This window comes from Pyrgilauda ruficollis, unplaced genomic scaffold, assembly GCF_017590135.1.
Source record: "Pyrgilauda ruficollis isolate IOZ18807 unplaced genomic scaffold, ASM1759013v1 scaffold86, whole genome shotgun sequence".
NCBI classification, from domain to species: Eukaryota; Metazoa; Chordata; class Aves; order Passeriformes; family Passeridae; genus Pyrgilauda; species Pyrgilauda ruficollis.
The window spans coordinates 3,719,672-3,744,116 of NW_024530599.1; the positions used below are offsets into that span (position 1 = coordinate 3,719,672).

Sequence of the window (24,445 nt, forward strand, 5' to 3'; positions counted from 1 at the left end):
CTTGAACTGTCAAAATCAAAATAATTGGTTTCTTCTTACTTCTCAAAGAGATATGATTTTAATATCAAAACTCTGATTTTTTCATTTGCAGGCTTCAACTTATCACCACATTCAAGAAATAATGGTGCAGTTACTACGCACGGTGAACAGAACTGTTATTACAATGGGACGAGATCCATTAATTGTGAGTAATATTTTAATGCATTTTCAGTGCTTTGAAACTCAGTTATCCTGGAAAAAATGCAAATATAGCATTTGTGAATCATTGAAAAAATATAGCATATTGTGAATATATTTTTGAATATATTATCAATTCCTTATGAATGATTTTTTTTAATTTAAAAAGTCTCAGGCTTTATTTTTTTTTTATTCAGCTGTGACAGTGTAGTCACAGTCTTGTGTAGTTGTAAAATCTGAATGTTCTTTAAGAGAACAAATGATAAATAGGAAGTTTCTTTCTGCAAAAAAAGAAGAAAGTTTTACTTTTCCTACATAAAGGACATAGTTTAAGACATTGAAAGGAATATTTCTACTAATCTAAATTGAAATTGTATGAGTAAAACTGAAAGAATATCTGGGCATGTGCTGAACACTCACCAGAGATTTTTTTTGTGGAGGTTCCATGATTTAAGAGTTATATTTGAGGACAGATTCTGCAATTTATTCAGATTTAAGTACACATCTCCTGAGTACTCCTCTGGACTTAGACTATTTGTGAGAATGAAAGGAATTATTTGGGAATTTGGAGCTTGCCCTTCAGACTGTTCACTTATGGCAAGATGGTTTTTAATGGCTTGTCTCTGGAGATTTATTTTATTCTACAAAATCATAGCATCGTTTACTTGATGATTTTGGCCACAAGAGGCACATTGTGTGCCTTTTGAAATGTCCTGTGTTTCCTTGTTACTTCTGTTGGAAAATAACAGTTTTACATCATTGCCAGCCAGAGCATGTGTGCCTCCTAACGATTAGGCTCCTAATAATTGAGGAGACTAATTGAGTTCCTCAGAGGAAATATTTGCCAATGGGCGCTTTGAACTCCCTGGTGGTACATCTGCAGGTTTGAGACATCTCTGTAGCTGTTTATCTGAACTCCAGGCTGTTGTTGTTCATGTGGATCCCACGGGCACAGGAGGAAACGGTTTGAAACGAAGACCAGTGACCCTTACTGGGGGTCTCTAGAGTGTTGGAAATGTTTTCTGTACAAGGACAGCATGATATGAGTGTTGTGCATGACCTAACCAGCCTGTTAAGGAGTACTTCTGGATACCATAAACAGCACATGAAAAAGTACAATGAAGCTGTTTTAATCCTGCATAAAAGACCCATTAGGAAACCAGTAGGAAACAAGCTGGTTACAGTAAATTGAAATGGCTTGGAAAATCTGTTTCTTTTTTTCTTCCTCCCATCTACTGTAATTTCTTCAGCTGTTTTAACCTGAAAAGAACAAATTCAGTGTGAATTTTGAAATGCCATTCTCTTGCTTCTAGTTATGTTGACGAGCACCTCTGCATATGTGTGTATTGGGCATTTTAGAGGTTTTTCAGAAGGGTATTCCAATAAATTGCTACATTTTCTACAGCTGAAGCAGCACTTCTTAACAGAATAGCCTTTCACATGCAAATACATTGTTTTTACTGAACAAAAGTCCTTTGTACTCAGGAAGAACTGGCAAAAGCTTTTTCCATCCTCTGTGTGCTACTTTAGTTCACCAAGTTAATTTTCAGGTTTGCTTTAACACTTTTGAGAGAGTCAATCTTGCTGTGAAATCCTGAATGCTTGATCTTTTCAAAATTAAGCAAATAGTCAAGAATTATGTCCTGGAGAATGCTTAGATGAATTCAAGTTGCTGAAATTGTGGGGAATTCTGCAAGGACAGGTGGGACATGTGGAGTTTCTGCAACCGGCCTGCGTAGCTGAGGTTATACAGGTACAAGTGGCATTTCAAATGGGGCTAAATCTATCACTTCCAGGAGGGCAGGAGGTCGTTCTTCAGATTTGAAATCTGTTACTGTGTTTGTGACTATTGCAAATGTTTTTATGAACTTCTGTAGTGTCATTTACTGTAACTTGAAAATGCTGTGGAAAGTAATGCAAACCCTGATTTATACTGATAAGAACAACGGTTACAATTTACAGCACCTGTAATTTCTTGCAAGTTTAAATGCCTTGCACCTGACAGGTAACAGGATTTGGTTTACCTGAGAGGTTTTTTTTGCTTTCTGACAGGGATAAGCAGGTTAATTTTCATATTCAGGAGTTCTTCTCACAATCTTCTTGCTTGTTGGCAGAGATCTGGGTTTACAGTTGCCTGGATTTTTTAATCTGTGATGCCAGTTGAAGGGAAAGGGAAAGGGAGGTTCTGCCTTGGGCATAGCTGGTAAGTGCCTGCTGGGAGCTGTGCTCATGTAATTACTGAGAAAAGTCAGGCTCATAAAGAAATAATCTCCCCAGGAGAAGGAGGTGGTGGTGGAAAGGTAATTTGGCTCTCTGCAGCTACTGCAGGGTAGACTTAGTTAAATGCCATTCTTGCCTTCAGTGTGGTGTTTTAGCAGCTGAAGGCTTTAACAGCTGCTTCGTTGTTTTCACTCTTAAAACCCCACAAAACCTTGACTGTTTGCAGTTGTAGAAGTGCATCTACACTTCCATGAAGAGGGACAAGTTTATTGTTTGAAACTAGCTATTCAAGCTTTACCTTGAATATTTAATGAGATTTAGACTTTTAGATAAAGGTCATTGTCATGCAGTGAAGTCCTCCTACAGAAATTACAGAAGTCAAATTTCTAAACCATGTAGAACACAGAAATACTTGGTTTTCAGTCTTGGCCTGGTTAGGTAAATAGAAATATCATAAATCCACCACATGTACCTTAAAGGTTTTCTTTAGTACTTCCAAACTTGGTTTTGCTCCCAATATCAGTTTAACATGATGAAGTAAGTGTAGCTATGCTAAAACATCTAGAGATGTTTTTAGACGGTGTTTATATATAACATTGTACAAATAAAAACTTTACCCAGAAGGAATCTGTGAACTCTGTTAAGCAAAGCTACTCTAGAGCAGATAAAGACCACAGAAACTGTTTGCAGGGCTGCCATGGTTTGAGAATTTCATATGTTCAAATATACTCATGGTCTAGCTAAAAGCTACAGCTTTTTTGTTTGGTATTCAAATTGACATCCTTGCTCTGCCTGGAAACGCTGTAGAATGATTCCACAACATGCCTGTTAGTTTTCCATTCATTTTTCTTTTCCTGAACAGATGTTCCCTTCCTTTGCAATCTAAACATTGTTTATTATTAATTGACTCCTGAAACCTAATAAAAATATCTCATTTTATTGCAAAAGATAACATCACATTTAAAGGGCCTAGAAATATACAAAACATACATTAGAGATCAAGTGCCATTAGGAAGATGTTGTGTGTCTGTGCTGGCAGGATTATGATAGTGCACAGAACCATCAGAAGCCCTACACAAACTGCTGTTACTGGAGACAAATCAGTATTTTATTCATACATTTTTAATTTTTAAAGAAGGTTAGTTTAACTCCATAAAACAACAATTTCAAATACAGTAATTTTGGAATATACTGCATTCTGTGCAATGTTTTATACATAGCATATATAATTTAAATATATATTTCTCAGACACTCACAATATTTTTGTAATCAAGTGCCATCGAGTAGCTGTGGTTTGGGTTTTTGGTGGGATTTTTTGACAACTTATGGGGGGTTTGTGTTGTTTATTTTAAATTTTATTTAGGAATGTGTTTGTATTTCTAACATTTCTTTCCTCCTCTGGGAGCTGGTTTTAGGGATTATGCTGTTATTTTGTAAACCAGACAAGTTTTTTGTAGCCAGTACTTTTATATTCCAACAGTCTACCAATTTCTACTGCTCTTCCAATCTTCACACTATGAATTGTGTAGTGTGTATCTGGTACTTTTTTATTTCCTATAGGAATTAATAATTAGTTAATAAAATATTTTCAAATATTAAAAAATAAAAAAACCCCAATGCTTTCCTATCATATTTTCATATAGCCAAGATTCTTGGGGCTTGGCTGGCCGGGAAACCTCCCGAGCTTCCCTGCTGCTCTGGGGGCACAGGTCACAGAGAATTTCACATCCACACCTGCATGCTCCAGACTTTACTGACTGAGAGGAATCAAAACCCACCAACTCAGGAATCTGGAAAACAGAAGCTAATTGTGATTGGGATGTTAAGGATTAAAGTTTGGTTATGGTCCTGAATCTCATCAAGCTCAGATGTTAAAATATGAAACCTGTAAGCACTTAAATCAGAGTGTTTCAGATTTTTGAGTATTGATGTTTCTTCAGGTCATAAGAAAGACTTAGAGCCTTACTTTTAACCACCTTTGGTTGGACTTTGCTAAACTAAAAAGAGTCTTTCTGTTTTGCATAGTACTCCTGACCCCAGGAATTGATTGGTGCTATGTGGTGAACCAAGGGGATGTGGTTTGTTTAAATTAAATTATCTGGATCCTTTGAAAATAAACTGAAAGCACCATATGCATTATGTGGGCAAACCCAAAATCAGACAGCTTAAAATGAGCACTTTTTGTGCTTGTCAACAAAAAGAAAGGCAAAAGGATGGCTTTTGTATCATAAATTAGTAAAAATGGGTTCAATACAGAAAAAAAACTTGCTGGTTTTACTTGTGTTAAAACTCTTGGTGTTGCTTATTATTATCCTTTACCACAGGGGATATTGGTCTTAAAGTATTATTTTAATGCACAAGAATAATTTATACACGAATAAATCCTTCACTGCATCAATTATAAATACTAAAGCAAGAAAGGAATGCTGTTGGCACAGCAGCACAAGCAGTGCATGTACTTGAGTGTAACACAGTGATGTGTTCTGATGGAGTCATTTAATTCTTACCTTTTTTATAACCACAACCTATTATTCAGGAGCTTTTCTGTCTCACTAAAGGCATCTAAAGACATTAGTAAAAAAATAATTTCCTTCTGAAAAACCTCTACAATAACAACAGTTTTGTTCCTGTCATTTCTGTACTAACAGAAATTAACATGGAAATGGTTTTTAAGTGTCAGTCCTTTAGAATTTTGATAAATTAAGACATGGCATATTGCAAATTTTCTTCTTAAAGATTCGTTTTATAAAGAAATTAGTTCCTCCAGACAAAATTCTTCTGTGCAAAATTCTTTTTAATGTATTTTCAAATGTGTAATTAACCCTAGGAATTCAAGGAACACAGAAGTGTACAAAAAGTGTACAGACATTTAAAACTAACATTGCACAATTAATACAGAATTACTTAGAAAAATAAGATGCAGAGATTAATCTATGAATACCCTGAACCAGGGCCACTTCTAAGAAAAGGTCTGCAGTACATTCCACTCGACTTGCTTTGGAAAACCTTTTCCCCCTGCCCCCATATGAAAGGTGACCATGTTTTCATGAGTAAAATAATGGGATCACCAATCATAAATTGGGTTCCATTGGCACACCCTGTGCTAATGGCACCTTGAGTATTTTTGGAGGAAAGAAGTAGCTGCATTGACATTTGATAAAATCTTTTCAGCATATATATATAATTTTTTTTGTGCAATACAGATCAGTCACTAAATATTATTTTTATGTTCCATTTTTTATCATATATTAATTTACATCTTAAGGCAAAAAAAAAAATCTGGGGATATTCTGGTACAGCAATAGAGGTCTTAAATGGATAAACTGGGCAAATGATTCAGTAAGACAGTAGCCAAAATAGTAATTCCTCTTTATGCAGCAATTGGGTGAATACCTCTGTACTTTTAGGCTTCCAGGTGCATGAAAGAAATCAACTCACACCACCAGGATGGCTGTGGCTGCAGCGTGGAACATGAGAGGCAATGAGAATTGGGTTTGTTCAGTCCTTTAGAAGTGAAGATGTAGGAGAGAGGTCTCATTATCCATGTAGCTCTTCTTGCAGGTGCACTTGGACAGAGCAAGGTGTCACGGGCACAACCAGAATGCAGGAAACTCAGACTGGGTGTTAGGAAAACCTGGAACAGCCTTCCCCAAGGAGCTGAGGATTCTTGTCCTAGGAGATACTCACAACTCAAATTCACTGAACTGCACCTTGCTTGAGCAGGGGTTTAAGACAAGAGTGACATTCTCTGGTTTTACAACTCCCCAGTTCTTTTCAGAGAAGTCCATTAAATTACTTCTAAATGGTGGCTTTTTATAACAAACAAAGAAAAGGACGAAGTTAAAACTTAACCAGAAATTCTTTTGTTTGTTGTTTAATAAAAGATGACAGCAACAAAAAAATATTTCAGTGGGGATGTGAAATAATTTTAATTGTCTCCTTTGAGGAGAGATTTGTTTGAACAATTTAGGTTTCCCTGAATTTGTTCTTGATAATGTGGTTTGTTCAAAGCTGGATGAAGATTTTTCCTTTTAGTTGATGTTGCTTATAAATGTGAAATAAAAGCTGTGTGACATGCTTAGCTTTGTCTACCATTGCTTTTTAAAGTAGAGATTTGAACCTTGTTATTTTTGGAAAGTTGAAAAAAAGGTCTTTACAAAGCATATGAAAGTGTCCTTGGAAAAAAAAGAGAACTTCCTTTTCAAAGAATCCATTTATTTTCTTGAAAATAGTATCTTCATGCATCTTTGTTCAGTGAGCTAATTTAATTAAATTATTTTGATTTTTCAGATACTCTAATTAAACATTCTTAACCTCTGTGATTTCATAACAGCACATTTTCAGGTGTGTGCTCTCAAGCTCTTTCTGTTTCAGTGTCTTTTGAAATGTAAAAGGATGCATGAGGAAGTCAAATCCACCAGAAGCATTTTCTTTTCACCTTTTTTGTCTTTCTCCTTAACTCCTTTTTCTCGGGAGCTGGAGGATCAGGTGGTGGCTTCTGAGGTGAAGCTGAAGCTGGATTTTGCTCTGCATTGTCCAGTGTTTTCAAAATTTGATGAAATCTTCCTTCCTGTTGTCTGAAGTCATATTCTACACTATGGAGAAAAATTGAGAGATCTATGCTAGTAAGTGAGAATTTCTCCTTTTGAAGAACATGTCAAAGGCTGCTTCCCTCATCAGAATAACTTAGTGCTATTCAGTGATACAGCCTGGGGTACACACAAGGGGTTGAGGGGTTGCTCCTTTGAAAATAAGTTAATATCTTTTTTTTTTTTTCTTTGAGTGAAAAATGTTACTTTAAGTGAGTTAAGAATTCCAACATTGTGCCCAAAGCAATGGGACAAAAATGAAAATGCACCAGGATGACCTTTCAGTACATTTTATTCAAAGGTCAGATTTTGATCCCATTAATCTAACAGTCATGTGCTTGTAATTAAAAACTCTCACATGCTTAACTTTGTTAAATGTGGATGTCTCCCACTAGGACACAGGCTAGGAACAAAAATATACGAAATTAAACAGTATGTAAGTCTTTGAGATAAGTGGTGTTAGTTAAGAGGGAAGTAGCACTCATTTCCTCAATTGAAAGCCCTAATTATTACTGATGTCAAACAAGAGCCAAGACGTTAATTAGATAAGAGCAGATGAGTGCATAGAAATAAATGTGAGGTTCAAAAGTGTCAGTGTGGAGAGAGATTAAGCAGTATTGTGTGTACTTTCCTTTTTTCAATCACCTCTTCTGGGCAGGAGAGTGAGCTGTATCAGCTGTGTCTGCTGTGAAGGCTTTAGGGAAGAGTGGAAATGTTGTATTTGCCATGATGGGAGGAAAAGAGCATCATGCAAGGGGGTTGGAATGTCACTTCAAGGCCCTGAAGCTGATTTTGACACAGATCAGAAGACATTTGTAAAGTTAGTAAATGTGCAAATCTTTAAAAACTTTAAATTGTACTTTTATATATAATCTATAAACATCATTAAGTAGTATGTTGAAATTAACTAGAAGATTGTTTCCCTTAATTCATGTGTCTTGGGGTTTTTCATGAAATAATATCACTCAACAGGTGAAAAGAAAGTAGGAGGATGATTTTCATTTAGAAAAAAGTAGAAGGATTTCTTGAACAAGAAGCAATGCATAATAAATATTTAAAAAGCAGAAATAAGTGCTATAAAATCAATGCCTCTTGTATTTTATCAGCTTATTACTAAAACTGCAACTTGATACCTTTCAATATTCATAGACCAAGGGTGCTGGAGAACAAAATGTTGGGTTTATAGAATACATAAGGGTAGGATATGCTCATGTTCCTTTTCTCCACCCTTCTTCAGAGTTTTTAATTTGATTTTGGAGTTCTCATCTCCAGAGGCAAGGGGTCAATTCAGTCTTCATTTAATACTGCCCATGATAACTGGTTTGGGTTGCTACTTGCATTTGTTTATTACAATACAAACATTTCTATTACATGACCTGGATGGAAAATCCCAAGCCTGGAATCCCTGCTGGGTAGTTAATAAAGCCAAATTTACAGTCACTGTTAGGCTGAAAAGCTCTTTATTACTTTAGTGATCAGTGTAATCCACAGGGGGATTTCTGTGAGATTCATGCATTGTTTGACTCAGGGATTGTGTGATAAAGATGGATCAGTGACAGCAACCCAGCACTCCGCATGTGCAGGGCTGCAGCAGTGAGGAGTGAGGCTCTTTAGGAGCAGGAAAACTGGGGGCAACATAAAACACTTGATGTTAATCACAGCTGGGATGCTGTCTTAGGGAAAAATACTTGCATGGACATTTCAGGCCATATAAAACACAGGAATTGCATGTGTTTGTCTGGAGCAAACACTGACAACAATTGCTTCTTTCAGAATATTGTCTGATGAACTTCAGATATTAGTCACTCAGAATGCTTTTTCATATCCACATCCTGTGGAACACCTCTGTAAATCAAAAACTCTTGTTTCTTTACTGTTTCCTCTTTGTCTCTTAAAAATAGAAACTTTTTAGAGCACCTGTGTTCTGCACATGTTCTATTAATCATTGCAGTGTGTGTGAGCCTCCAGGCACCATTACTACTGCAAACTACCTGGTAAATCAAAAAGGCCCCTGAGTTTTTTCTTACTTCCTCTGTTCTTTCCTTTGAATGATGGTGCTTGCTGTTCAAGATCTATCTTTCACTGAAACCATGTAAACTTAAAAACACGGGGTATTTTTGCAAAGAGAGAAGGCAAGGTGGTCTGTATATAAATTCTAGAGAGTGACCTGTTCATGTCTAGGCCCATAAAACACACAAAGATTGTTTGTTCAGAGACCTTGATCAAGTAAAGGAAATCCCTTTTTTCTTTTTTTTATGAATACAGTCTGTGCTCTTGGACAAGTTGTGTAACTTCCCAGGGTTTCCAGGGGGCTGTGAAGAAGACCTACAGCTTTGTCTCAGAGGAGTTGTGTGTTTAATTTGTGACATGTTAATTAGTTGGAAATTTCATTAGCAGAGGTTTAGGACATCAGTATGGGACTGAGTTGCATGTTGGACAATAGGTTCCAGTGCTATGTCTAGTTCATTAAGCTCTTTACTAAATTTGGTTCATGCAGAACGTGCAGTGTGAAAAACACTTCCATGTGAGTATTTTCTATTAATTATTTCCATTAAAGTCATAGTGATTACAAACTGCTGGAGATAATGGCCTACCGTGTTCTTTGAAAGGAAGGAAAAGCTTTCAGCCTCAAGGAGAAATTCTCTTACTCTTTATTTTTGTAAATGTAAACAAGTAACCTGTGTGTGGGGTTTCTGCCTTGTAACTGAGCTTGCAGAGATTGGATAATGTCTTTATAAATTCCCTTGCTGAGTGCACAAGGTACAGGTGCAGCACAAGCAAGACTTTGTGCCTGCTGGCTTTGGGGTTGATGTCTGGACAGATGAAGGCTCTTAAGAGTGTGTTTGTACAGACACAGCATTTGAAACATGTGCAGCTCCCAGAACACAGCCCTGAAATCTTTCTGGCCATAAGAGTTTAGCATAAACTGCACTTTAAATCTGAAGTAGTCTACACTCAAATTGCACTTTCTGAAATTAATAACAATGGAGGAATTTTGGGTTTGTTTTGAAGGTTAACATGAACTGTAGCTGTAGCCCACTGGCATTCAGAGAATTGAGAGTTTATCTTTTCCAAGATCTAAAATTATTACAGAAACCCTAGCTTCAGAAATGTACCACACAGAGGAATTCCATCATCAGAAATGGCATCACAGGTCTTCAAATCATGCCAGTAATAACACTGTGAAACTTTAGAGGGAAGTTTCTGTTTGAATTCTCCCAAGTCCAGTCCCCCTTTCCTTTCAGCTACCACCACAGTGAATTGTTTTCTACTTGGGGAACAAACCAAGCACCTCATACAAGCCACTTGGTCTTTTCTTAAAAACTGGGTGAGTCACAGTTGAGACATTTTACAGGTGTGAGCAAAGCAGTGTTTTGTGCAGCTGGGGGTGTCCAGGCAGGACAGGACTGAGGGGGGAGCAGGGTACCTGTAGATGATGCACGCCGTGTTCTGGCAGGTGCTGCAGTTGTTGAGGTCCTGCCCAGTGTGGTAGAAGTTCCTCCTGGAACAGACAGCAGCTCATGAGATGTGGAGTTACAGACACAATAACAGAGCTCTGAGCCGTTTATGAACAAAAGCCATTCTGTTCACCACTTCTGTTAGCTCTACTAAAAATTGTAGTATCAAATTCTAAGCTGTAAGGTTTCTTTAAACACACACAAACCCTGTGAGCCTTGTCCTGACCTCTCCCACCTCATGCTGTTAAGAGTTCTGGTTGTTGGTTCTGGTATGAATACTTGTTATGAAAACACTTAGACATGAGACTGCTTCTAACAAACACACTTTCAAGTATTTGAAAATCCATGCAATTTGCTGAATCAGTCTGATCTCTGCCCTTATGCTTTCCAGTCTTCCCTTTTCATGTTTCCTTATTTGAGTAAAACCAAGTCAGATTTTTACTGCTGCTAAGTTAAAAATTTGTAGCATTGAGAAAAAAAGAAAAGTAAGTTTTTGTGCTTAACACCAACTAGAGCTGAAATACTTTTATGATGGAGAGGCCTGCATTAGAAACAGGTTGAGATTGGTGGCTCATTATGTCTGAAGAAAGTGTAACACTTATATTTAACAAGTTTTATTTAAATTGGGGGAGATCAGTTAATACCAAAATGATTTTCTGATTGTTTTGGGAAAAATGGGAGTTCTTCATGTGTGTTGTTGTGCTATCAATAAAAACAACTGGAACATTTAGTGTTACTGTGAGGTGAATCTGCCAAGGTGGATTGAAGCTTCTCATTGAATCTCAGAGTGACATTTCAAAATATTTGACTTTTTTTTTTCTTTTCAACCATGTGGTAACTGAACGGAAATAGATTATAAATATTGCTGGAAAATCTGACCATGCTTCACTGCAAATCAGTCTTTGCTATGGGCAGATTCACAAAGGTAATTGAAACTTAGGTTCTCCCCTAGAGAGCTGCATGCAGGGAAGGAGAAGCCATGCAGGCATGGCTGTTCTTCTCTGTCCCTTCCTGTGGAACCTCAGTCAGGTGCTGTCTGGATGAAGATAACAACAGAAAAATGACTGCTTAGGCTTGAGACATACTTGGATCCCTGCCTCCAATCCTGCCTCTAACCTTAATTTTTGGTTTGGAGTGTTGTAAATGTTTTTTGCATTTTTGCTTTTAGTCTGTCTACGAGGATTTTGTCTCTTGTGTTTAGGCTGTTACAAATTTGGTGCTAGAAAATCATATGGAACAAGCCATTGAGAGAGGCTATGTAACACTGAGGGAAGAGCTGAACTGTATGGGGAAAATGTTAGATAGAACAAGAATTTATGTGGGCACAGTGGAAGCTAAGGAAAGTATTTTCATGCTAACAACCAGATGGACATTACCAATTAATGATAAAAAAAGAAAAAAAAGGGTAGTATGTATGGAGTAAAGTCACACACTAACCTGATTTATATAGTTTTAAATTTTTTTATGAGTGTAAATTCTTATTTGAATTGTGAGTTGGAATGTTAATTCAACAGAAATACAAGTTAACTTCAATTTCGAGCTAAAATACTAAAATACCTGCACAAAACCCTCAGTGCAGCCTCCTTGTGATGTCTGCACAGTTTGTGGACATGTGGAATATTACCTGATTTGGTCATTATTGTTATCAGTAAATACAGCTGATACACATGATCCAGTTTTAGAATTAAGAGTGCACTTTTGCATGCATAAGTGATTTATCTACATGCATGAGATGCCTATGCTAAATATTAAATTTATGGTAGCATAGTCTCTTCATGTTCTTTTTTCTTTAAAAAATGAAATGGAACCTTTATCCCCTTGCTTTGTTTCTGAGTTTTTCAAAGCTGTTTGAAGGATATACTACTTTACAACACAACAGAACTTTAAAGCGTGTCCTAGAAGCAACTACTAAGAGATGCTGTTGGTAGTTTGGAAAGCTCTATTAAAATATTCTGAAACCTGTTTTGACCATAAAAATAGTAAAAATTCTATTTTAACTTTGTTCTGTCTTTAGATGTTAGTTGCATTTACAGTATTATTATTATTTATAATGCACAATAGTGCATGAATACTGCTTGTAGCCTTGGCACAGTCTGTGTCACCATAGTGACAATAAATACAGGGGTTTTTACATTGTTAGGGGGGTGAGAAGGGAGCCACTCTGAAACCTGAGAGTCTGAAACCCTGAGTCAGAGCTCTTGCTGACAGCCTTCACATGCTCTGTCCTTAGCTCTCAGTCTGGCTCTGTGTGTGTCTGACCTTGCCACGCTTTCACACCCTAAATCTAAATAAAAAAGGAGTTGTTAAGCTGGGTCTTGCACTGGATTTTGTAAACGCAGTGTCAGCTAAAGCCAAACTATAAAGGGACTTGCTTCTCTACTGAGGCCCAAACATCATAAAAAGGGTGTAAGATACATTTTTGCAAACTCATCTTTAAATATCAGAAGAGCTGTGTTTTTCAGTAGCAAAGGTTAAAAGAATGCTAACATCTACTTTACACTTCTAATGAATTACTAATATTAAAAATGAACCATACCCTTCACTGAGTGCTCTGGATTTTTCCAGGTCTTGGATTACATTCAAAAGAACTTTAATCTTCTCCTGGTTGGACTGCAAGGATTCCTCTACAGACTGCAGCCTGCCTTGTAGGGCACAGAGTTCTCCATGTGCCAAGTGAATTTGATTTACTTCATTAATCTCTTTGTTGCTTTGTGGGTTCATTTCATTCCTTGGTGGAAAAGACTTTATGTGAAATCCTTCTGAGCAGCTGTTACTCTGGGAAACCTCTGACTGGGTGCAATTGTTCTGGATTTCAGTGTTACACGGTTTGGATGCATTGCTGCTGGGCAGTGACACTGGGGGGCAATCATCACTTGGGAATGTCACACAGCTGGAACCTGGCTTGTGCTCTCCTGCCTGGTGACAGTCTCTGAGGAAACAAGGAGATGAGCTGTGATTTGATGGGGGTGACAGCGGAGTAGTTTCCTTACTGCTGGCATCTTTGCTGGCTGCAGGTGGCTCAGGAAGGCTTTCCTGCACCTCAGGAGCAGCAGAGTGGGGGTTACATTCACTGCAGTTCCCAGAATTGCTCAGGCAAGGCTCTGCCCTGTCAGAATCAGATGACAGTGTGCTGTTTGCATGACTTTCGTGGCTGTTGGTGACGGTAGAAGAATGCAGTGAATTACTTGAAGCTGTGGTTGTGTCTGGTGCATCCAGGGGAACGTTTCTGTCTTGTGGGAAACCCACATGAATGTATTCAGGCACCTGTGTAGACGCAGTTGTCTTGTCTGACACTGAGAAATCCCCCGAGCACTTCGGTCCGTTGCTTTGTGCTTTTGCTGGCCTTTGACCCAAGCCCACCTCACTATTCCTGCATCCATCCTCCAAGTGATGACTTATCCTCAAGTAGCAGAGCTCTGAGGACAGAATGTCTGGTTCACAAAGGTTGCCATTTACCTGGATAGAGTTTGCAGGCTCTGCTGGCATTTCTGTCAGTGATTTGCTTACTGTCAGCTTTTTCCTTTTAAAAACAGGGAAGTGTTTCCTGAGGCTGGGAGAAGTTTGTATGGCAATATTCCGAAGCCCCTTGTGAGCCCTTGGAAAAGTTGGAGACTGAGTTAGCAAAAAATTGTGATCCCTAAATATTTCTGTTTTGCCAGTAGTGAGTGCTGTGTCTCGGGCAGGATTAGCCTCCAGCTCTGCCCGGGTGCTGACACCATCATCCTTGAAGCGGACCTGCTGGGATTTGCTCCTGCGGTGCTGGGGGGGCCTCATGAAATCTGCTGAGTCCAGACTGTTCCTTTTCAGTAGCACTGGTCGCATTTTCATGTTTTGCTGGGCCACTGAATCACAGTTTAAAGTCTGTAAGTAACGTGTTTCTTTGCGACCCATTTCATTTGACATCTGACCTGTATGTTAATGTTGTTCCTAAGATACAAATTAACACCTTACTCCTGGAGCTTATCATTCTTCTTCTTGTTATTATGTATGTTTTCCACTGGCATGTTCTCTTTAGGGATCCTCTTTCAAATTTAATTGCAATTAGACCAAAACTAAGATAAATTAAATACAAAATTTAAGCAAAGATTTCTTCTAGCTTGGGAATGCAGAAATCCTTTTACCTGCAGCTAACATGGTCTTTGTATTACAAAATTGCAGCAGGCTATTTCAGTGAGCTAATTTGAAGGTAAGGTTGAGTCTATGGCTTTCCTGGAGGCTTTCATTTGACAGCAGCTCTCCATTAGGGATCCAGCTTTTTTTTTTCTGATGGACCAGTCACATGTGTTTTATTTGCATGTTGTCTAAACAAGCATAGTAACTTCTGGGGGCATTTTCATTTCTGATGCATATTTGTACTGATGGAATATATCCCTTAAAACTGAACTGAATTGCTTTCTTTAGAGATAGTTTTTCTTCCTCAGCCATCTTTTTAATGTCCTGTTGAAACTAATCTTCCCAAAGAGGTAAGGAAAATGTCACCACTTATGATCAGCAAAATAGAGCATTCAGAGGGATTCAGTGAGAAAAGTTACTGATGTCTAGTTGCTACTGCCATTCTTGCAAACAGAAAGCAGATCATGTCCAAGGTCATGTCCAAGGGGTTGCCTCAGTTCTGTAAACAGGACAGAGGTCCAGGCTGAATAACCAGAAAAAGCAGAAGAGCAGAAAGCGTTTCCTGAAAATAAAAAGACAACAGTTTGGCTGAGCAAAGTGACAAATGGTGTGATTTCCTGCTGCTGTCTCCTAGGCACTCTCCAACATCTCTGCTTCTGTAACTTTGGCAAGGAGACACTTGTACAAAAACTGAAAAATGTCTTACAATTTTCAAGTGGCTCAAGGTTTTTTCGTGTGAAATACAATGCTCAAAAAATGGATATATATATTTATATAGAACAGATACAAAATATCATAAGCCTGAATCTGGTCCCAAAAGCCGATCATAAAACTTAAGAAGTTAGATTTGAGAATGGCCACTGAATCCTGTTGTGGATGAAATATCCAAAACTGAACAATACAAATGTGAGTTCTTAATTTGGAGGAAAGTTGAGGTTTGAACAAAAGCCAATTTTTTTGTTGTTTTTAAAGTTACTAATTTTCAAGTGTTCCAATTTGAATACAAGATTGCAGCTAAATTCCCAGTACAGTGGTAATTTACTATTAATCCTGTTCCCTGCTAATTCACTGGACATTTCATTAGCCTTACTACTTCCGTTAGCTCAGAAACTTTTATTTAAGCATTGCACAGATTTTAACATATTTAATTTACAAGAATTGAGGAGATGGGTGCAGTGGGAAAGATCTTGTTACAGAATATAGCACACTGTTATGCAGCATCATGTAACATTTAGGCACTCTAATACAATTTAAGCAAAGCAATAATGTGATATTACTCTGTTATAAAGTTTTAGAAGAAAATGAGTGTTGGATTATTTCACTGCAGAGAGAAACGTCACATAAGATATTTAGAAAATAAATATGTGCATTAATACCAAATTTTACTTTTGTGATATTCATGAAGTCATGGGAAATCTCTGTGCTGATTGTGCACTGGAAACAAGAATCACAGTAAACAAGTCCAACAGTTTCTGCAAACAACATTCCAGTGCCAAGTTCTGAGTTTTCATTTCACCCACTAATTACCAGAGATTTTAACGGTTCTGTTTGAGAATTTATCCAAATATTGCAGCAGCATTCTCCCCATCCCAGCTGCTGTGCTCCAGGCAGATGGACTACTTTAAAAGTTATACTTGCCCAATTAAATTCCGAAAGAAGCTTTAGAAAGCTAATCCTTTGTGTTTTAAATAAAAGTAAAAAGCCCTTAAGGGTTTTACGAGAGCTCTCCTTGGGCTGTAGAGGCATTTGAGCTACATTCCTGCATTCTTAATTTGAAAATTGCTATTTTAACTCTGTTGATTTTTAGCTACCTTGTCATCCAATACTCTGGGTTTACTATGAATTGTAATGAACATTTTAGTGCTGTTGTTTATATTAAATCAAGCTGAAAGGAAAAAAAAATATATAGCTAGGAATGTTCAAATATTTGGATTGAAAACCCAGACTGGTGAATTTCAATGAGTTATAGGTGTCTGTTCTTGAGTTAACAAATCAGTTCAACATTGCCAATTACTAAGTTTAAATAACATTTTCCCTAGCCCAGCATCCAATTCTTTATTCTTCCCTGACACAGCAATTTTAAGTTCTTGTTTTGCTTATTATTTGACATTGACTGAAGTAGGAAAAATCCTAAGGATCCATTTCATAGAAGTGCTTTCAATGTATTAATTTAACTTATTTCACTCATAAAGAAAATATTAATTCAGTTTTAAATTAATGTCTGGTAGTAATACTAACACTTTTAGTAGAAGAAATTCACTGGGGTTTAATGTTGCATGGATCCAGCTCTGCAACCTCTTCCTTGTTCCCTGTGTGCTCTGCTCCATGAACTCCGTGGGTTTTTCCAGTCCCTCCATCCCCTGTTGGATAAGTGCCCCAGGAGGTGCTGGATGTTATTTTTAAATGGTGCACATTTCATGCTCCTCTTTTCAATGTTTTGAGTATGTGAATCTGACTGATGTTGCATTTTTTTTCTGTTTGGCTTGGCTGGTACTGTTAAAGAAAATCTTGACTTCTAAGGGCTCTGCATTCTTTGCACACACAATTTTGGTGGTGGTAGTTCCTCTTCAGTGTAAACTTATCCTTGCTCCACTGAAATTGTACCCCAGGGTGTAACCAGTGAACCCCCTAAAAAACACTCAGGTGCAAAGCCTGCCCCTCCAAACAGCAATAAAAGTGCTTTTCCAGTCTGGGGACTGTGGGTCTGAGTTCTGAGAAATGCACACACAGCTTAGTCAGACTGCCAGGCAGAGGAAGTTCGACAAGACATAGATATTTTTCCATATAATTTTTCTTCCATCTTTCCTGCTTCTGCCTTCCCAATTTCTTCAACGGAGTCAAACATATTTTTTGGTTCATATTTCACTTTAATGGCTGAAGCTGTGGGTAGAGAAGTGCAGTGGTAAGGATAAATGGAGATTACAGGAATTGCATGGAGTGAAAACCATGCAGCAACAGACAGTGGGGATTTTGGAAGAGTGCAGGTGTGTGAGAGTGGTGGTTCTGGGGGTTTTCCGCAGGTTGTGGCAAAAGTTACTTATTTCACATGGTTTTCAAACTTTCAGCTGCAATTGGACACCTTAACTTTTCATTTGACAAGTTGATTTTAAAAAATAAATATTTTTCTTATAGTAAAATTGTGACATATTTTAAAATTTTTGTTTTCCTTTATATATGGTTTAAAAACAATATTTCTTGAAACTAAATGTTCGAACAGAACCTTTTCCATAAATAAAGGAACTAGGTAAAAACTTGTGGGAGCTTTCAGGAGGAAGGTGATTAATCAAATTTGCCTTTCACTTTTGGGCATCCACCCTTGAAATTTCCCAACTCAGTCTATGGCAGTGGGTTGGAACAAGGTGATTTTTAAGGTGCTGTCCAACATAAACTGTTCTGATTCTGTGACAGGTGACAGCTGTAATAACTGTGAGATAATTTATTCCAACTCAACGGTTTTCTGTCATGTCTGATTTGTGGTTTGTCCTGTAGAAAACAGATTTTCCATGGTGAACATTTGATGGACATTTTCAGTTTAGAGAGGCAGCTTGCTGTATTTAATTATGGTTTGTGCTTGATAATAAGCTGCTTTCTAGGTGGGAGATTGTCAGGTTCTAAGAAATCTGTGTGACTCTCACTTTCCCTTCATGTTGCAAATCTTTCCAGGGTTCCTAAACTGTTGCTGGGATCAGAGACTGCATGTGGGGGCTGCTGTGAACTCTGTGCCTGTCAGTGGCTGCAAACAGCCTGGCCACTGCAGAGATCTCCTTCTATGCAGGTTCAATTTTCAAAACAAAAAATGAATATCTGAAATGCACCATTTTTAGTTAACAAGTCTGAATTAAGGCTTTAATTGTGTTGGTTTGGATGTTGCTTTTGTTCCGCTTCATTTTCTGTCTCCATCAGAAACTTCAGCAGTAGCTGTTGGCCAAGCTGCTTAATTCAGTCATAACTCTTCTTTGCATAAAAGTCATGTTGGGTTTTTTTTTTCCTCAAAATAATGAGAGATGTTGAGGGTAAGTTTAGATATGCTTCTGAAATCCCTGGAGACTGCAGTGAAACATACATCACCAGCTAGCACAGAGAGCTAGAGATGGATTGGAAACCATTGGAATTGGATGATGCTGAAAATTACCTCTTTTTCCTGTCCTTCTTTCTTGCAGAGGGAAATGGATGGAAATGTGCTCAGAGTTCCAGAGGAACTGCATGCAAGGAAGCCTCTGAAGGGAATAGTTTCAGATGAAAATGGGTGACAGATGCAGAGCCTATAAAGTAGAAACAGTCCCCCAGAAGTGCAAATTTGCAGCTTACTGTGATACACAGGAAAAGCTGGCAGGGAACAGGAAAGATGAAACTGCTGAGAGAGATTTTTAAATGGCCTCTGTGTACAGGGGCCTGTTGTTGATCACAACAAGGACTCTTATTGCTTTGGGTCCCACAGAATGAAGCACAAAACTATTTATGAAAGTAAATGTGTTTATTATAAGAGATGGAGTAATTTGTGGAATACAGTTTTGTACCTGGAGTTCTCTCCAGTGCACAGCTTGTCTGGTGCAATATTCTGCTATTTCTTACTCTAACTGGGCAGTACACAGAGTATCTGTGTCTGTAAGGGTGCATGGCCACAGAGGAGTTCTCTGGATGTCCCTGGATGGGCTCAGTTTCCCCCTACAGCAATGGTTTGGTAATGCTGAAGGAACTTTGCTTGAGCAAAAAGGACTGAAGAAGGCAAGAACTTTTTTATAAATCCTGCTGGTGGGTTTTGTAAGCCACCTCCAGGGGGGATCAAGGTGACTGGAGAAGAGGATCTAACAGAGATAAGGAATACAGGGTAGGATGGAAGCTTTTTTTCCTCAGCAAAGGAACATTTTAGCAATGGAAGAGATTACAGATTTTGTCCCTGATGAATTTTACAGCAAGATCTGAAAATTACTTCAGGTTGGTGAGACAGGGTAGAGAAGATGCTGTGATATTTACTGCAGCAGAAAATGGACTTAGCTAAGCAAGTTTTAGGGATGAAATTTGAGTGTGGTTTGGATATGACTTGATTGATGCAATGCCATTGCACATGAAGTGCTGAAGATGCACTAAGAGATAAAACCATGATGATCTTATTTCTGAAATAACTTTCAGAACCATGGTACTTGAAATTCCTTTATTCTACTTTAAAAAAAATAAAAGTTCTTTTGCTTTCAAAAGATGATAGATTCAATTTGCTCTGTCAGGAAAAAAAGTCTTCATGGATTAGAAAACATTTTTATCTCAGTATTTCTTCTGGAGCATATGCTGGAAATTGTTCATGCAAGGTTTAGTGTCAGGAGGTAAGATACAACTCTTTATTCACTTTATATACAGACACAAGCTGGATTTTTTTCAGTGTTAGTTTGCAAAGATGTGTGTACTTAAAACTGAGAAATTTCTCTTGAAGAACTGCTTGAATGCCTACAGGGAGAGGGAAGCTATCCAATGTGACAGGCTGGTGAGCTGGAAAGTGTCCAAATAGCTGGTTCACAGCACAAAATTTCAGTGCTCTTCCTTGCATAAGTCTTATCAGTTGAAAAAATATTGCTAAGTACTTGATGTTTGTATCAAAGTGTGCACGCATTTTATACTTTAGATTATTCTAGGTTTTTATTCAGGCTTTATAAAATGTTAACAGAGCTGTATGTAGATCTGTAGGTAACCTGTGCAAGGCAGGATTGCACCCTGTGCTGCCTTGCACGCCTCAGCACTCGGTTAGAGACAGATTAGTTCATTAAAATGACCTTCTGAACTTTCTCTTTGGCTGAAAATTATATTGACTACACCTGTTAAAACATAAAAACTTACTATTTATCCCCAAGTAGCAAACTTAAAAGCTGCATTTTCATGGTTCCTGTGTGACAGATTGCCACTGCCAAGTACCTTTCTCCTGTTGAGACACTGCTAGAAGAAACACCATTTAAAACCAGTATAAAGTGCTTGCTAAAGGCTGTGACTTCTACACTGGAGTTATTTTCATCATTACAGTATTTATTTAATTCTAAATAACAAGTTCTGAGTGTACTTGCTGCAGGCCCTTAGCTTTCAGTTAATTTCTGGGGTTTTTTCCAATGAATTTATAACTTCAGATCAAGAATGACATGGCAAAGCTGCATCCAAGAGTATTTAGCAGTCTGCTGTGCTGCAGCTGTGTGGGATGCCTTGTAAGCACTGGGTGTTCAGTTAAGATTCTTTAGGATCTCCAGAACTTTTTTTGTCACTTCAGTAAGTGGGAGTTTCGGTAAATGTAAGGAGTCAACTGTTACTCTCACTTGTGTCACAAACCTGGGTATTTGGGGAAGCAGTGAGAGGAGAAACCATGCCAAGCTCTCACTGAAATCCACTGTCCATGGCTTCTGCTCCCTGTGGAAGCACTGGAACCTGGTGGGAAAATTGTGCCAGCTCTCATCGTGGTAACAGGGCTGGAATTTAAAATTGCATCCAGAGGCTTTTTTACCTGTGTTCCTCCAGAGCAATGAATGACACCAGGAATGTGAGGAACTGGATATTTCATCCTCTAGAGATGTGTTTTGTGTACTCAGCTGAATGCACCTGGCTGTGCCTCTTCCCAGATGTTGGTTTTGAAAAATATTTTTGGTGTGGGGGAATTGAATTAGGGCAGCTCAGACTGGGTTAGCAGCCACTGGCTGACAGTAAGTGCAGGAGAGACTGGAACTGTGTTTATTGGCTTTGGCAGGGTGTCTGCAGAGACTGGCACTTCCCACAGGCTCCCAGATTCTGGCACAAAAAGCTACAGGTGGAAGAGAAATGGAGGTTGGGATACGAGGAGCTGGGGACTCCTCTGGGAAAATCTCTGCTCAGTTTTGGCCACGGCTGTTTTCAGTGGCAGAGGAAGATTTCTCAGGCTGTATCACCCTGCAGTGTAGTCTGCTCACTCAGGCTGATGCCTTGGCACATCTCCTTTGGAATGTTTGCAAAATGGAGCTGCGGTATGATTGGCAATGAGGTTGGTAGTTCAGGTTCTTGAGTGGGTTCTGTTTCGTTCCATCCTAAACCTGTCAGGAGCCAGAATTACCCATTCTGGAGGGGGATTAGTGAGGAGTGGAGCAAGAGAGAAACCTCTGTTTATTTTGAGTCCCTGCTATAAGTAATTTTATATCAAGATACACCAGCCTGCTGAAGTTGGAGAGTTGAGTCACATGTATTTTGAGGGGTTACAATTAAATGAAAGAGAATTGCATGATAAATCTTTGTTCTCTTCTTCTGACTTTGCAGTTGTAAATTTTAGTTCTGTTTCATATCAAAAATAGTGAAGGCATTAAGGAAATTCATAGTTCAGGTTTATAAGACTTACAAGTACACAACACTTGGTATCATGACTGTCTATTTAACAACTCAGTAGCTTCATGTTGCAACAGAATAATGGAAGGGACCACACAGGTCCCATGTTTTACTCATGCCTGCTCTGTTGGGCAGTACTTCTCTTTAAATCCATGAGAAAGGTTTATTCTCTTTTATGAGCATTGTAAAGGTATTTTTTAGAACTGTGTTTTAAGTCTGCTTCACCAACTTATCCATAAATTCTGTCAATTTATACACCACTTCTGCCCTGTATATTTAAAGAGAATGCAGCCTAATGTTGGTTGAGAGGTGCACAGATTGTTATTATGCAGGGCAGGTGCCTTTACTTTAGAATTGTAGCATCATTATTGCCTGACTACCTTTTCTAAAGGTGGAGAGAACTTGCTTTTGAAAAGCCTTGCTTTTTGTGAGGAGAGGATTTGAAAGAATCCCATTTCAGTTAATTATTTATAGCCTGAAAAATAATGTAGCCTTACAATTGCTCTCCAAGCCTGGCACCACTCCCCACATAAGGAGCACCAGGAAAATGAAAGTTTCTCTGCAGCTCATGCTTTGACAGAGACACCCATTCTAAGTTACAGCATTATTGCCATGTGTAGCATTATTTTATATTATTAGAATATTTATGGCTAGATACTGGTTTTTCTTCAAAGCAATAGAATAAAAATTCAGTCAAAACTTGTCCCACTGGGGTAAGACAAACAATTGGCTAATTTGTTCTTCACACTTTATTTGAATAATACTCTTTTATTTTTACTTTTTTTTGGTGGTTACTGCTGGATTGGGGAAGATTATGAAAGCTAAAATTGTTTCAGTACGAACAGGTGCTGAGGAATGCTGGAAGATGGAACATTCAAAAAAATGCCTAGCAACTTTTTCTCCTGGTATTTAAAAATTTAAAAGAAAATGTGTGTTTCTTCTTTATCCAAAGCTTGTATAGTTTCTCATGAAGTTGGAAACAATCTGAGTTACAAAGGGACTGGACACTTGGCTGGAACTCAAATGCCCCTAACGACTGAAGGGCTTAGGTGACGTCTTAAAAAGACCTTAAAACTAAAAAAAATAATTTATAGGTTTTTTATCAACCTTGTAACTAATTGTTTCTCTCTATTCAGGACTTAATCTTGATAATCTTTGTTATTTCTTAATATTCAAGAAATATTAATGTAAATAATTTCTTACATCTCTAAACTCTCCATGCAGAGACTCTGCAGTTTGAAGTTATTGTTGGAGAAGCCACAACACCCCCAGTTAAGGGCTGAGATTCAGTAGCTGGGGGTCTTTGGAACAGAGCAGAACTCCTACAGAAACAGAGAATGAAGGAAATTCTGTGAAACTCTGGGATCTTAGGAGGAGGAACTGGTGCATGTAGTGAGATAATCCTTGTATTTGAAAGGAATTCAATCCATGGCAGAAAAAGTGAGCTGGTGACACAATTTGGTGTTGAGATGGGAAGAGAGAGTGATCTGGTAACACACTAAAGTATCCCAGATATATTTCTGTCCTGCTGGGCGCATTTAGAATCATGGATCTTGTGTCTGCTCTGTCCTGGAATGTGTCCAAGGAGCAAAGGTGCAATCGTGGTTTACAAAAATAAATCACAAAGTGTAGATAAATACTTCACTCTCTTGGGAAAGGTGATGCTTCACCTTGTAGAGTTTCTAAGATGGCACAACAGAGGGAGGGAGGTGACCCTTTGGTGACCTACTGATGGTCTCTAAGGGAAGATGAACATCTCTGGACACTCCAAGGGCTCTGAACCTTGCTGGAGAAATGAACAGCTTCTCTGGGCAGCACAAGCTCATGTCCCAGTGATGTCAAGGGCAAAACAAAAGCCTGTTTGTTTCCTTGCCTTTCCCATTTCAGGTATTTCTCAGTATTGGTACCTTATAAATGATTTTATATCTTGTATAAATTCAGATTTTATTTTTAGCTTGCAAAGTTATACTTAGATAGTCAAAGAAGTTAATAACTGATGATTTGTCTAATAAATCTGCAGTGTCCTGAGCTGTGTGGCACCTGCTTGTCACTCAGGTTTGGGGTTTTTGTTATTCAGTCTTTACTGAGGCTGGCAGTTTGAAGAAATCCAGAAGTTCTATTTGGGAACTGCAATAAGCCTAAACTAAAAGGCTGCATGGAAATAAGTATCTTCAAGAAATTCCTGTATGCTCAAATTATTTTTCCACCAGTGAGGGCAATTAATTTCAAAGAAGACAGGAGACAGAAGACATGCAGCATCCTGTACAATTAATAGCAACTTCAGTTCCTCATATGTTTTGAAATATGTGAAGTCCTTTGAAAGTAATACGTAAGTTAATTGCATAAGCAGATGAATATTGGCTTAAAGTCACTTTCCCTGTACTTTCTGATCCTCTTCTAAGCATAAGAATGCAGAATGGCCCAAGTAATTGAGTGTTTTACATGATTGTATCGTCTCAAGTTGGAGAAGAAAAGAGCAGTCTCTGAAGTAGTTACATAATATGGAATATGGCCTGCCCTGTCTCAAGAACAAAGATGACCTTTCTTCTTTTTTGTATCCCTGGGAT

The 24,445-nt window shown here is 38.2% G+C and overlaps 2 protein-coding genes across 2 annotated transcripts in view; one reads left to right on the forward strand and one right to left on the reverse strand.

The window, feature by feature from the left end:
* DOCK2 (dedicator of cytokinesis 2) overlaps positions 1 to 24,445 on the forward strand; it is a 157,022-nt gene that overhangs the window by 62,502 nt on the left and 70,075 nt on the right. Inside the window, exon 27 of the mRNA XM_041487999.1 lies at positions 92 to 184. Within this exon, the coding sequence (XP_041343933.1) occupies positions 92 to 184 (93 nt within the window). The remainder of the gene's footprint in view (positions 1 to 91; positions 185 to 24,445) is intronic.
* On the reverse strand, positions 6,807 to 14,348 carry INSYN2B (inhibitory synaptic factor family member 2B). Its single transcript, XM_041488000.1, has 3 exons — positions 12,982 to 14,348; positions 10,415 to 10,489; positions 6,807 to 6,993 (listed from the first exon to the last, which is right to left on the reverse strand). Exons 1-3 carry the CDS (start codon positions 14,346 to 14,348, stop codon positions 6,807 to 6,809), a joined length of 1,629 nt encoding a protein of 542 aa, XP_041343934.1.

Excerpts from the sequence above, each read along its gene's own strand:
- INSYN2B (XM_041488000.1), bottom strand. The coding sequence starts at position 14,348 with ATGTCAAATGAAATGGGTCGCAAAGAAACACGTTACTTACAGACTTTA. Across the intron at positions 10,490-12,981 it reads TCCAGAGCACTCAGTGAAGG|GAGGAACTTCTACCACACTG; the intron begins GTATGGTTCATT and ends TGTCTGTTCCAG. Across the intron at positions 6,994-10,414 it reads ACGGCGTGCATCATCTACAG|TGTAGAATATGACTTCAGAC; the intron begins GTACCCTGCTCC and ends TTTTCTCCATAG.